This window comes from Phaethon aethereus (assembly GCF_964289735.1).
Source record: "Phaethon aethereus genome assembly, chromosome: 3".
Taxonomy (NCBI): domain Eukaryota; kingdom Metazoa; phylum Chordata; class Aves; order Phaethontiformes; family Phaethontidae; genus Phaethon; species Phaethon aethereus.
Window position 1 is genome coordinate 42,443,202 of NC_138576.1, and position 12,832 is coordinate 42,456,033.

The window sequence follows — 12,832 nt, forward strand, 5'->3', positions numbered from 1 at the left end:
GTGCTTTGAAGTCCTTTGTGTCTAAGTGATTTCCACACAGGAGGGTAACCAAACCAAGAAGAGGAAGGTGAAAAAACAAACAAACAAAAACCACCCTGTGGTAGATTCCACCTTCAAACATTACTGGCTTGTCAGCAAAGGCCACTACTATAACCACATTCTGGAAAAAATACTGTGTTCACAGCAGATGAAAGTCCAGCTGTCAACAGACTTAAGATCAGGATTTTGCCAGTTTAAGTGTTCTTTGAAGTTCCTGAAGTTGCATGTTGCCTTGAGTAATCATCATCCTGATTGCATCCTGTAAAACAAGACAGAGTCTACTGAACTGAACATCTGTACACAGCACAGGTTTCACACAAGCACGCAGACTTTAACACATTAAAATGACACAATTCTTACCAGTTGTGATCCATTTCTTTGTGTGAAGTAATGCTATAGTCACTGAGATGGTTAAAAAACAGGTGAATAAATGAATTTCCTCTAGTTCCTAATGATGTGTTTGGGGTCTAATATTTTTTGCTTTTAAAACTCAGTTTTGAACTGGATTCAAACTCCTAATGATGTTTTCTTTACACCTCTGCGTCTGCCGCCTTTGCAAGTAAGCAGTGACAACTGCACATGGGCATTATGAAGACAGGTGTTTTACAGAGCAAGTGGATGTTTCTCTCAACATTATTTTTATCTAAGTAAGTACTGTAATGTTTTGTCTGCATAATTCAGCCACTAATTCCTTGACCCCTGGCTAAAGAAAGGACCAACTTAGAAAGCAGAGGACAGGAGACATACAAGAAGTGTAAAGGTTTCTGCATTTCATACAATTTGGTTTTGTTCAGCCTGAATATAGTTGAAATCAAAGCTGAAAAAAAAGAAGCTATAGAAAGCTTGACCACTAAGAAGTTTGTTAGCTATCGTATTATTCAATACAATTTTTCTGATTTGTAGCTTGAGTAAACAGGATTTGTTTGGTTTTTAGCTTTTTAATTCCAGATTATTCTCTGGAAATCAGAGAAACATTACTAGTGCCAACAGAGGGGGATAATATTTAGAGATGCTGAATTATTTCTTCACACAAATGCGCAAATGCTCCTGAAGAGAAACCAGTAACAGGAGACATCTTACCAGTCCAGAAGTGACACCTACAAAACCAAACCCGGCAACAGAGTACACCTCAGCCCACCGACCATGCCCGACGGCTGCGCTCCGCCTTGCGGGTTCCCGATCCTCACCTCTTCCGTAGCATCTTTATTTCTCCTGAACTCCTCCCTGGCCCAGTCCTTTAAATAGTGGCGATCTGCCTCAGCAGGGACCTCGCGAATAGCCCGCAGGATCTTCCTGTACAGCTGGAGAACCTGCTGTCGCCTCAGGAACTGGGAAGGAGAGAGGGAGGTCTACGCCCTGTCCCAGGGCTCTCTGCCGAGCTGTACCCGCGGCGGCTTTGCTTGCTTTGAGGGACGTTTAAATGACCACCAAGTTCCCCACCGCCTTTTCTAAAAGGCCGCCCGGCCGCTTCCCTCCGCCCCGCTGCTGCCATTTGCCAGCAAGGCCGGGGGTCCCTGTCAGGCCCGGCCGGCCCGGCGAGCCCCCCTGCCCAGCCCGCCGCGGGACAGGGCCTGCCACCCCCGCAGCGGTGGGAGAGAGGAGGCCGCAGCACGCCCGCTCCTACCTGCTTCAGGGTGAGGACGGTCGGCGAGAGGCGTCCGGCGGCCATGACGCGCAGCTCCGCCCCTCCCGCCGCGGCGCTGGCCGTCGCGTCCTCCCCGGGAAGGCGGGGCCCGCCGGCCGCCATTTTCCAGGCGGCCCGGGAGAGCCGGCGCGGAGGGCGGCCCCGGCGCTGCCCCCAGGCAGAAAGTGAGTCCCGTCATGGCCGGGCTCGCTCAGCCCTGCGGGGCGGCCGCCCGGGAGCCGGCGCCAGGGACGCGTGCTTACCCCTGGTCAAATGAAGGCGGTGCGGTAAGATCCAGCAGCCACCTCGGCAACCGCAGGACGCTAAGCTACCGCTGGCGTCCGTGTAGCACCTGCGGCTGTGCCCAGCGAGGTGACTGGTGGCAGCAGGGCAAGGCAGCCATCGTTGTGGCAGTGAATACAGACATAGAGCTGGCTGGCAGAGGAAAAACCAACAGTTAACTGATGCCTTGCCTTCAGGACAAGCTCTTTGTTACTTACAGATGAAGAAAAAACTTGTTTAAAGATTTGTGTAGTAAGCACTGCTGATAAAGTTGTGTCTCAGGCTGTAACGACATCCCTGCAACAAACTCTAATTTGCATTGGAAACAATCCCTGCAATTTTAAGTTTTAGTTTCTAAAATATTTTCTCCAAGTTTCCTACTACAAATGCTCTGTACAAGTCCAAAATGGAAGTACATACTGGAGAATTACCTAATGAACTAAACCCACCTACTTCCACAGTTCAATTTCCCGAAGCATCCAAGTATTTGTATAAATGCACAAGAGATGTAAAGAATACTGGAAGGATATCATATAGTACCTGACATTTAAATACTGATGGGATAGAGTTCCCCTGTTGAGTTTTCAGGTCTGAAATTTGCTTATCATGAATTACCTGTGGCAAAGCTACACAAAGCTAGTGTAAGAAACAGCCTTGCTGGGGGCCTTTTCACACCTCTGGGTCTTGCTGCTGCTGCTGCATCTCGGAACAGCTACAGCCACACTTTGAGTAAGGTTCTTCTAGCTAGAAGCCAGAGAGAACGATCACATCTTTGGGAATACACCCACATTTCCAGCCATTTTCTGCTCAACCGCACCACACTTAAAATGAGGCACCTTCAATTTCTGTATGCAAAGATGATCTTAAAAAAGAGTTTAGACCAGGGGCATTTAAACAAAGTTTCCCTTCAGGTTTTGACTAAGAAGTCAAAAGACTGGACCCCTAATTAAAATTCTCTGCTGGCATTATCCTCGTAAAACGAGGAGAAGTGTTGAAGTTACATCAATCACAATACATTTTCATATGAAAATTCACATTTGTGCACTGCTCGAGAATGCACAGAATTTCCATGTGGAAAATTTGGTTAATTTATTCAAGCTTTGATCAACTGAAAGAACAGACATCCTAATTGCAAACAGTGGTACCTCTTTTTATTAGTACAGACAATATAAGATGCATAGCTTTTGCAATGAAAAATCATGTCCATGCTCTAAGACATCGGATTAATGAAAGGTCCTCCATGTCTGCCTTGGACAGAGGGGCAAACTTCACAGTGTAAACTGATAATATAGGGATGATCATATGGCATTATTCATAAAACTCCCTGTTAATATTGTCAGACAAAAATCAGCAATAATTAAATAGGATGTGTTTAACCACAGAATAGTTTCAAGTATTCAAGTACTTATTTTTTTGGTTAAACCCATCTGCTTCTCCTGCTCCCCCACTTGTTCCTAAGGAGGCACCAGGCCACACAGGTGAAGCTAAAGAATGCTTTTTTGCAAGACACCTGAAGTTCTTCTAATGCAGAAACACTGTCCCAGAAGCAAGACTGATTTTTCTTATTGCAATAGACAGTGGTAGGAATAATTTTACCTCTGTGAACATTACAAATACATTTTTTTTTTAAAGTAATAAGTTATTACAGGAGAAGTTAAGGAAAGTTTTACGTTATTTGTGGGAATAGGCAATGAAAGAAGATGACAGTCCCATCATTGCATAATTCTTCTCTTACAAATGTGGGAGAATGCACCTAAACCATTTTGTTCTCAGGCAGTCTGACTGCCAGAGGGCAGCTTCTGCACATTCATCCCAGTTAGAAAGAGACCGTACGAACTCTCCGATGAAATGCCTTTTCATATATTTCAGCGGTTTAGCAGCAACCAGGTACTGACTTCGTCTACAACGTCTACAAAGTGTCTGAGGCAGTCACCAGTTCAAACCACTGTCTGAGTGCATCACTGAGAGTTTCTGGAAGCGCATTCACATCTCTAAGGATCATGTAGAATGGGAATGGGAATTCTTCCATGTAAGATCTGATTTCAGGCAATTCTCCAGGTCCTTTGAATATAGGTACTTTAATGTCCAAAATGGAATCCTGTAAAAAAGAATTGACAGGACTACTAAACCACATGCATCTTTTACACGCCTTTGATGTTATTTATCCTATTTTTCAAATACTTAGAATACCTTCTCTGTTAAATCAGAAGTTAAAAAGAGTTTTAAGATTAAAAGCTGTAAGTGTTCAATGGTAAATCAAATCAAAAGCTGAACACAAAACAGTTAAATGTGGTCAAACATGGGAACAGGCTGCCCAGGGAGTTGGTGGAGTCACCATCACTGGAAGCATTCAAAAACTGTGTGGACGTGGCACTTCAGGACATGGTTTAGTGGGCATGGTGGTGTTGTGTTGATGGTTGGACTTGATGATCCTGAAGGTCTTTTCCAACCTTAATGATTCTGTGATTCTGTAAATGCTTTTGCCCTCTTCAATAAAAGTGCTCTAATCAATGAATTATAGGCTAGAAGAGACTAAGCTTAAGCTTCTGCAATACCAAGTTTTATAAATAAATCCTGTTCTGTCTTTCCTTAGTATTTTATGATTTGATTTTACAAGTTTACTGTTATCACTTCACTTCTATTTATACATTTGATGCCTTTCTAGCACACTGTCATCTGTAAGCTCTTTAGGACTAAGAGTTCAACTTGCATTTGTGCAGTGATCTAATACAACAAGATCCTTTAGCAAATTATTTTATAATATTTCAACAAATACTACAAAGACAAAAGGCAGGTTAAACTCCAGCTGTGCTTCTTGTAAAGTAACTTCTTAGTTGCTCAGTGTAGCAGCTCAGAAAGTTAATAAAGCTTATAAAAACCACACTTCACTGCCTAGAATTTTCTCTTGACATTATAGCTAGGTTTCATCAGAACCTTGTAATAGTTTGTCAGCAAAAGAATAACAGGTGGGTTGTGTGTGGAGAAATAAAGATATAGGAAGAAAGCGTGAACTACAAAATCAGAGTCTTCACCTAATTCAAAGTAAGGCTTAAGTTTGCTCACTTACTGCACTACAGTGTCTCCCTGAAAAGCTCCTGGGTATTTCAGCTTCCCAGCCAAGGAACTCTAACGGCTTGCTTTCACAGCTACCAAATACAGTACCAAGCTTACCCAGTTCAGGCACTAAGTAACTCTCATATACTCCTTTCTGTCTAATGTTTAATCTCATATTGGCTCCAGCTGCCATATCAAATGGAGACTGCTGTCAGAAATGATCAATCTGAATCAAAATTGAGGTGAACAAAAGCATTTCTCAAACTTTGAAATTGTCAGCCTGCCAGCTACTTCTCTGGTGGCCAAAATCTACAACCATTACATGTGAAGACAGAAGCTGTGGCATGGAAGTGATTTTTTTATTTAAATACAAAAGAAGGTAAGAGTTACAGTAGGGAGAAATCATAAAAGATCTGACAGATGTTGTGAAAAGCTGAAATTGGGCTAAATATCTTTGACCTCTGCAAAAGATAAGATAGCTGTAAAGTACTAAAAAAGACAAGAAAAAGATTTGTATGTGTCTCATTCACTGCATTTGAATTCCCTTGTTCACCTACTTACCCGGGAATTAGGATTGTCCAACACTACGAAAATAACAAAGATATTGGCATTCTGAGCTGCTTGAACTGCTGCTGTCACTCGTTCCTTGCCTTCCAAGAAAAGGCCTCTTCCATCAGATACAATCAAAAGCAGTTGCGCTGTTTCTGAGCACAAAGAACATTTTAAATTCCAGTAAGTTAGAGTAATACATTTAAAAGGCAAACAGACTATTTTGTTGTTAGTCCTGTGGGTGTAATGGAAAAACTCTCAGAGTATTCCTAAGGAAATTAAGTCTTTTTTAGATAGAATTCTATGATTTAACATTAAGCTGCCATTACAAGTGGGTCAAGAAAGACAGTTTTTCCCACTCTGTGATACCATTGAGAATAACTAGGAGGAAAAAAAGCGCCAAACAGTCCATCAGTACCATAATCAAGGATGAAAGCCACGGAAAACACCTAATGAATTGAGTCATGGTCTTCCATGCCTGTACATGCCTAGGAGTTAAATATTGGCTGAATTATAAAGAGTCCAGCTACTAGGTCACTACCTCAGTAGAGCAGCAGCTGCTGCAATGAAAGAGAGTCCAAATTTATTCCTCCAGAAGAAGGTACCTATGGATGCGTCTGTATTAGCATTTCACTTTGGACTACGACTGTGCTTCTGAAGCATGTTTCCCTGTTGTCCCTACTTCAACAGGCTTGGCTTCCATCAGAGAGCAATCTTGGATTATTTCTGGAGGAAACTAAACCAGAAGACAGGCTCCAGAGGCACAGTCAAAGCAGTCCAATCAGTACAGGTCATTCAGCCCTTGGGACCAGATGAGCTAGTCTGAATAAACCTCCTGAAACATGCACAGTACAGATGCTGGGTTCCTCAGCACCAACCATTTTCTGGAGACATGTAACTTGAGCAGTGTTGCCTCCCAGAGTCAGAGATATAGCCCTCTAAAGGGACATTCTAAGTTATGTATCTATTGACTTTTAATTACACGAGAAATAACAGTAATTACAGTCAGGAACACAAGCACCTCTCTTGTTCCCCTTGCAGCATAATGGCTAGGGAGAGATGCAGAATGTTTCCTCCTTTTTTGCAGACAGGTCCCAAATGTGACAGGGCTTGGTCTTTTTATAGAAAAGGGTTAATGTATCCTACTGCCTTTTCTCTTGCTACAGCTCCTCGATTCGGGGGAGCTGACTGCTGCTGCATGCCAGTCCAGTTCAACAGGACTGGATGCTGCTCCCCCTCAGAATATTCCAACAGCCTGGCCACCCTGTGGCAAAGCAGCTGTGCATTACAAATCCTAGATTATCCATTTCTTGGAGTACTTTAACAAGACAACCTTTTTAAAAACACGGGTGCCACCATGACAAGCTTTTAACTAGCACAGAGCAACCTTTTAGGCTAACTATGAGTCAGCCGTGAGGTAACAAGCCTTCCAGCTTTTCTGGGAAATTCAAGCAGCTCATCACCTAAACTTGCACCACAGTGAAAGGCAAACACTTATCCTCCTCAGAACAGTGTGCTTCTGGGTACCTAGAGAAATCAAGCTCTCAAGCAAGAGCAGAAGTGCCTAGGGAGTCAAGGTCACTAGCAAGCTGGACAATGCTCTAAAGCAGGCCGTGTCTAGGACTTAAACATGGAAACATGATGTAAAGGGAGGCAGGTAAGGTGTGCCTTTTTAAAAAGCCTTAAACAAAATTTCAGTGAGTTATGGACAAATATGAAGTAGGCATCTGTTGGGTTTTGAGCTAAATTTCAACCAAACATGCCGTTTGACAAAGCAAAACCCAAAGCCCTAATGCAAGTGACATCTCAGTGCTAGGAGTCCTTTCTGGCAGGATATTGCCAGAAAGTGAGTGTTCTGCTGCCACGGCAACAAGCACAGTAACAAAAAAAAGCTCACCTGGATTAATATTTTGAGACAACTGCTGTGCTGCAGCAAACATATTTGCTGATGATTCTAGAAACTGCAGAGGAAACAAATAAGAAGATTAAGTTAGCTCATCATAAAATAACAAACTTAATAATGATAACATTTTTAAAGAACACATTTCTGTATTTTAAATACCAAGATAGTTGAGTCTGCCCACCTACACAGGTAGAGTCCTTGGCATTTTCCTATATTAACTCCAGCTTCAAATTTAGTAAGTATTTTTGAACTAGAGAATCTTCAGAAAAGCCTTCAATCTAGATTTAAAATTTTTCCAATGCTAGCAAAGCCATCAAAACCTCAGTAAATTGCTCAAGTGATTAATGACACCATAAAAATATACATGCTATTTCTAGGTTCAACTTCTTTGGCTTCAACTTGCAACAGAGTATCTAGTTACATATTCTCCATTAAAAATAAGGGCATCAATTGTCAAGTCCTCCCAATTTTGGCATTTCTAAGATTACTGTTGAGCTACTTGGGTCTCCTCCTTTTCTGTTTAATATTAATGGAAGATCTCATTCAAGTGTGGAACGGTAACTCTTCAAAAATCTTCCTATAAGAAGAAAACTTGCAGCTGTCCAGGAACTATGACTACAGAAAGTTATTTTCTTCAGGAATCAGTCAAGTCTGACAAACTTAGCCTGACAAACACACAAAGCTCTTTCTCCTACTAATACAGTGGAATCCATGGCATGGAAAACCTCCTTAACTCCCACAAACTTCGATGTGATTTGGCATTGCGATACCTAATAGCTTCTACCCAAAATACTGTTTAAGACCCAATGCAAACAGAGAAAGATGAATGCTTAAAAGTGGCATACATCAGAACTAAAGTGAGAAAACACTCTTACTATTACAAAATTGTGATCATTCTATCTCTTTGTTACCTAACCAGCTACTACACTCTCAAATACAAACAACCAGTAAAGGTTACAAAGTAATCATGAAACCCTGAAGCTGCTGATGTCTCCTCTGGAAAAGACTTGCAAATCTCTCGCCCTAGAGGAATTCTTGTGTACCTGGGCTATTTTCGTTTTCTTCTGCTGAAATTTGCAAAGACGCAATATCCGTGTCCCTGACTGGTCACTGAACTGTTCGTGGAACGGATGCAGCAGCTGAACAGTCTCTCCAAAGCTTTAGAAAAGAAGAAAAAAATACAGTGTGAAACTGGTATTTACATTCTGCTCTGAAGCCTTGAAGAGAAGTGAAGATTTCCAGTAAACTCACCTACACACAGCAATTTGTCCCACTTCTAGAAGAGTCAGTGCATTTCCAATAACTGCCAGGGATTCATATGCAAGCTATTAAAGAAAAAAGTTACATCAAAAATAGGATATTCCGTGTTTTACTCACAGCTCAGTATTAAATATGAAGAATGTTATTGAAATTATTTTTCATTGTCTAGTAAAATAAATTAAGAGACTTCCTATCTTTTTTCCTGTTGCAGTTATGCAAGATGGTCACTGCAATAACGATACACTAGTTCTACTTACGGCCTTCAGCTGATTGATTTAGAGATACCCCTTTAAACAGGCTAATGAAATAAACACTGAAATAGCTATTTGGAAGAAAACACACATTTTTAATAAATAAAACCCTACACGAGCTATGATGAACTAATATTTAATCCTCCAATGAACTGCATAGCTAGGGAAATTTTGGCCTTTTACAGGCTACCAAAAATAATTTTCCAGTGGATATGTACACCTCTAACAAATCTAACATCTCCTCCTTTCAGCTAACTTTCACTGATCTTTTAATAACAAATCGCTTAGGCATGAAACGACAAGAGTTCAAGCGCAGAGAAATAACCGCTCTAGAATCACCAGAGTCAGACTTTCCAACGGCCACCAGTTCTGTGTGAAACAAGTCAGCAGCTGACATACTCATCAACAAGGGGTAGATTCTTCATACTTCTTCCAAGGTTTTTATCTTACCTGTTTAGAGTGATTGTCTATCATACTAGAGGAATCATCAATAGCCAAGCAAATCTGGTACTGTCGTTTACTGGGCTTGGTCCTCCGCAACCAGATCTTATCCTTTCGGAACTGGCTGGCAATATATGGTATCACTTTGCGCATGTTCAGTCTCTTCCCCGTTCTGTAGTCTCCTCTGAAAATTAAGAAAAAGACATAATGGCAGGGATTATCAGTAAATAATCTCATTCTGGAAATCCCAGCCTATGCAGCAAAAAACTAGAATTTTGTAAAATATAATAAAAAGAATCTTAGCAGCTCTTACTACTCATATTCAGGTATAGATCAAAAAAATCTTACATTTTTAATGCAACATGGATATGCAGTGTTTTTAAAAGAAGTTCTTAAATCTAGGTGCCTAAAAGGGAAGGAAGACCTTGCATTTAGACTCCTTCAGTTTGAAACAAGTTTAAATCAAAAAAAAAAAAAAAAAAAAATCACGTAATGTTAAAACAACGTAGAACATTTTGACATTTAAGATAATCTTTGACTCAACAGCACTTCACAGGTTTAAGTTGGTTTGATCACCTGTTGCACAGAAGAAAAAAATATTAGGCAATATCCTCAGGATGGGATACACACCGCATGACATTTGCATTTCATGAAATAACCTAGTTTTCTCATACAAAAGTAAAATGAATGCCTTTGCAAACACAAGTAATTGCTATAAAGCAAGAACAACAGAGAGCTGCAGTTGTACAGAGGTTAAAGCCCTCCAAAACCACGAGTTTAAAGAAACTAGACGCTTCAGAAAAACCCAACTTACTTCAATTTGGCTGCCTGAGTGGGTTCCAATATGAGTCGTAGCTGTTCACAAAGCTGCTGTGATAGAGGAGCTGTCAGTACTAAATACCTCTGCCACAACTGTGCTGCTTCCTTCTCCTAAAACATTATACATCACAGAAAGAAATAAAAGTGAATTATGAAAAAAGAAAGAGTTGGGAAGCCTGAAAACAGAAGTCAAACCTCAGTGTACCAAGGGGGAGGTAGTAGGTAACTATCAGCTGGAACTGTGAGGGTGTCTTGCAAGCACTCTGTAAAGACGACAATTTGCATTCAACTTCGCATGCTCCTTGCTGCTACAAAGCTGCAGTGTGCCATGACCACTCCTCTAGGAGTACACAAAGCAGTTTTGGCATTGCTGTTGATATAGGAAAATCTTGTAATGGCCAGCATCTGATACAGTAGCAAGGCAAGCTGTAAAGTCTGCTAGGTTCTCTGTTGGCCATCAAAAATAGTATTACTTACATTAACTAAAATTCAGCAAAATTGTTAAGCCTCTATAGTGTGAATTTCATTCAGGAATTACTTCCAAATACAGTTCACAATTCATGACTGGGACCGTCAGAGCAAGTACCATATTCTGGCTTTGCGGGTGGTTAGCTCAAGCTCCCTTGCTGCAACTGAAGACGACAGCTTCTGTCCATCATAATTTTGTGAAAGACGTGTCCAGCACTTAACTGCAGGTGACAACTCAAAAGGGAAGGAGCTTGGTAGGACTGAGAAAAATGTTTCTAACTCTGCAAGTTTTACAAGTCATTATCAGCAGAGTAACTTTCTGCAAATAGCACAAAGCACATTCAAAACAAGATCTGAAACATCATCCTGCTTTAAGAATAATGTAACTTTTTTTCAGAATAAGCTAAATGTAACAACAAAAATAGCAACTAAATCATGCTATTTTGAATATTTAGATACCAGCGTGCTCGGCTTCCTCAATGCTTCAGCAGCAAAACACAATGAAATAATGCAGTGAAAGATTCTTATGACAGCTTTATACTAAAACGAGGTCACGAACCTCATCTGGACTTCCAGACTGCTGTGTCTGCCAAGCTTCCAATTGCCTTTCAAGTTCCTTTCTTAGCTCTTCGGGATCTCTAATGATGTGCTAGAAGAGTAGTTATGAGATTTATGAGACAGAAAAAAAAGTTCACACATCTGGTAATCCCCAAACTATAGAAAACTATGAAAAAGTAAAATGCATTGTTCTTATTCTTTTAGACACAACAATACCTGAAAAAAACTTAAATGAAGATTCTAAAACTCATTTTTTTTAATAGCTTCCATGTACAGGAAGGATAAATACCTCCCCACAAATACCTGCATCTGTGACACAATCAACATAGAAGCAAATCTAAGAACATCTACGATACAGACCCTGAAAATAATCAAATACAGAATTTCAAGGTAATTCAATTAAATGACCTTGACTAACACCAGATTTAATGACAATATAATAGAGATCAAACCACTGAATACTACCCATCTAGTATCTTCCAAAATATAATATGCTTCACTTACAGTTTTTTTAAAAGCTTCATTCAAACCACTTAAATAATCAAATGACATCTTCCTTTTTACCTGACAGCAAATACTATTTGATAAACCATTCTGTTAAAGGACACCCAAACCTTATTACACTTCTTTTCCTTTTGTTGTGCTTTCAGTGACAACCTCTGCTCCTGACTTGTAAAATTATAGCTTAGCCAAACAGTTGTATGTGGTCTGCATAACCTGCAGGCTTATAAATTAGGGAAAACAAGCCTAAAGTATGTTGAGTTTGCATTCAGTAAATTCTCCTTCCTCAAGAAGCAGCAGCAGTCCCTCTGGTCACTTACTGCAGGTTTAAGGAAGGTAGGAAGAATGTACATGGAAGGGGCTTCTTCCCTTTCTCCTTTTGCTGAAAGGTGAGAACTTGCACTTTTCCCCCAGCATCGTTTTTCCCTCCCTCTTTAACTGGTGCTGCGAGAGCTCCCCCTCCTGTTTCAGGGTTTGCATGTCAATTGAAAAAACCTAAACCAAAACCCCAACAAAAAAAGGCACTTAACAAGTTTGACAACTGGAAAACACCCTTGAATTCAGCTGCCTTTTTCCAAAGAGTGGCAACATTTGGCAATAAAATGGAAATACCAGGTATAGCTGGCGCACAATCCTTTCCATGTTGTGCATAGAAACAGTGAAGTATCTCCCTCCAAGTATGTACTCAGGACACAGTATTATAAGCATGAAAGGTCAATACTTCTAAAAAACACACTGAAAATATTCTTACTTTATCAACTGGTTATACACCATCAACTGCTTCTATGCCATAGCTCTTTATCATAAAATTTTCCTTTTTACAGCTAACAGTTTGCACTGGGAAATTATGAGTGTTATGTGAAGCTCTAGGATTTTCTAGGCTATTATTTTTTGAATTGAGACATTCATAGAAGGCTCACAAGGGTTCTGTAATATTTGGAATCAGCTTTTTTGAGGAAGTAATATATTGTGACGAATTAACTGAGGTGAATTCTTTGTCCACAATGGTGTTTTAAAGTCACTGATGCCTAGATCTCTCATCACTCTGAACCCTTTTTTTATCTTCAGGCCACACACCCGTGC

The 12,832-nt window shown here is 40.5% G+C and overlaps 2 protein-coding genes across 2 annotated transcripts in view; both read right to left on the minus strand.

Annotated features, from left to right (window-relative positions):
- Positions 1-217: 217 nt before the first annotated feature.
- LYRM2 (LYR motif containing 2) lies at positions 218-1,708 on the minus strand (the record flags this gene model as incomplete). The annotated part of the gene is made up of 3 exons (XM_081997873.1): positions 218-298; positions 1,227-1,367; positions 1,664-1,708. The coding sequence occupies 3 exons, from the start codon at positions 1,706-1,708 to the stop codon at positions 218-220; spliced, it is 267 nt and encodes an 88-aa protein (XP_081853999.1).
- A 2,146-nt stretch (positions 1,709-3,854) lies between these two features.
- MDN1 (midasin AAA ATPase 1) overlaps positions 3,855-12,832 on the minus strand; it is a gene marked incomplete at both ends in the record, with an annotated part of 103,955 nt that continues 94,977 nt past the window's right edge. Inside the window, 8 exons of the mRNA XM_081998091.1 lie at positions 3,855-4,043; positions 5,561-5,703; positions 7,446-7,509; positions 8,495-8,609; positions 8,703-8,776; positions 9,413-9,587; positions 10,218-10,333; positions 11,250-11,339. Of these exons, the coding sequence (XP_081854217.1) occupies positions 3,855-4,043; positions 5,561-5,703; positions 7,446-7,509; positions 8,495-8,609; positions 8,703-8,776; positions 9,413-9,587; positions 10,218-10,333; positions 11,250-11,339 (966 nt within the window). The remainder of the gene's footprint in view (positions 4,044-5,560; positions 5,704-7,445; positions 7,510-8,494; positions 8,610-8,702; positions 8,777-9,412; positions 9,588-10,217; positions 10,334-11,249; positions 11,340-12,832) is intronic.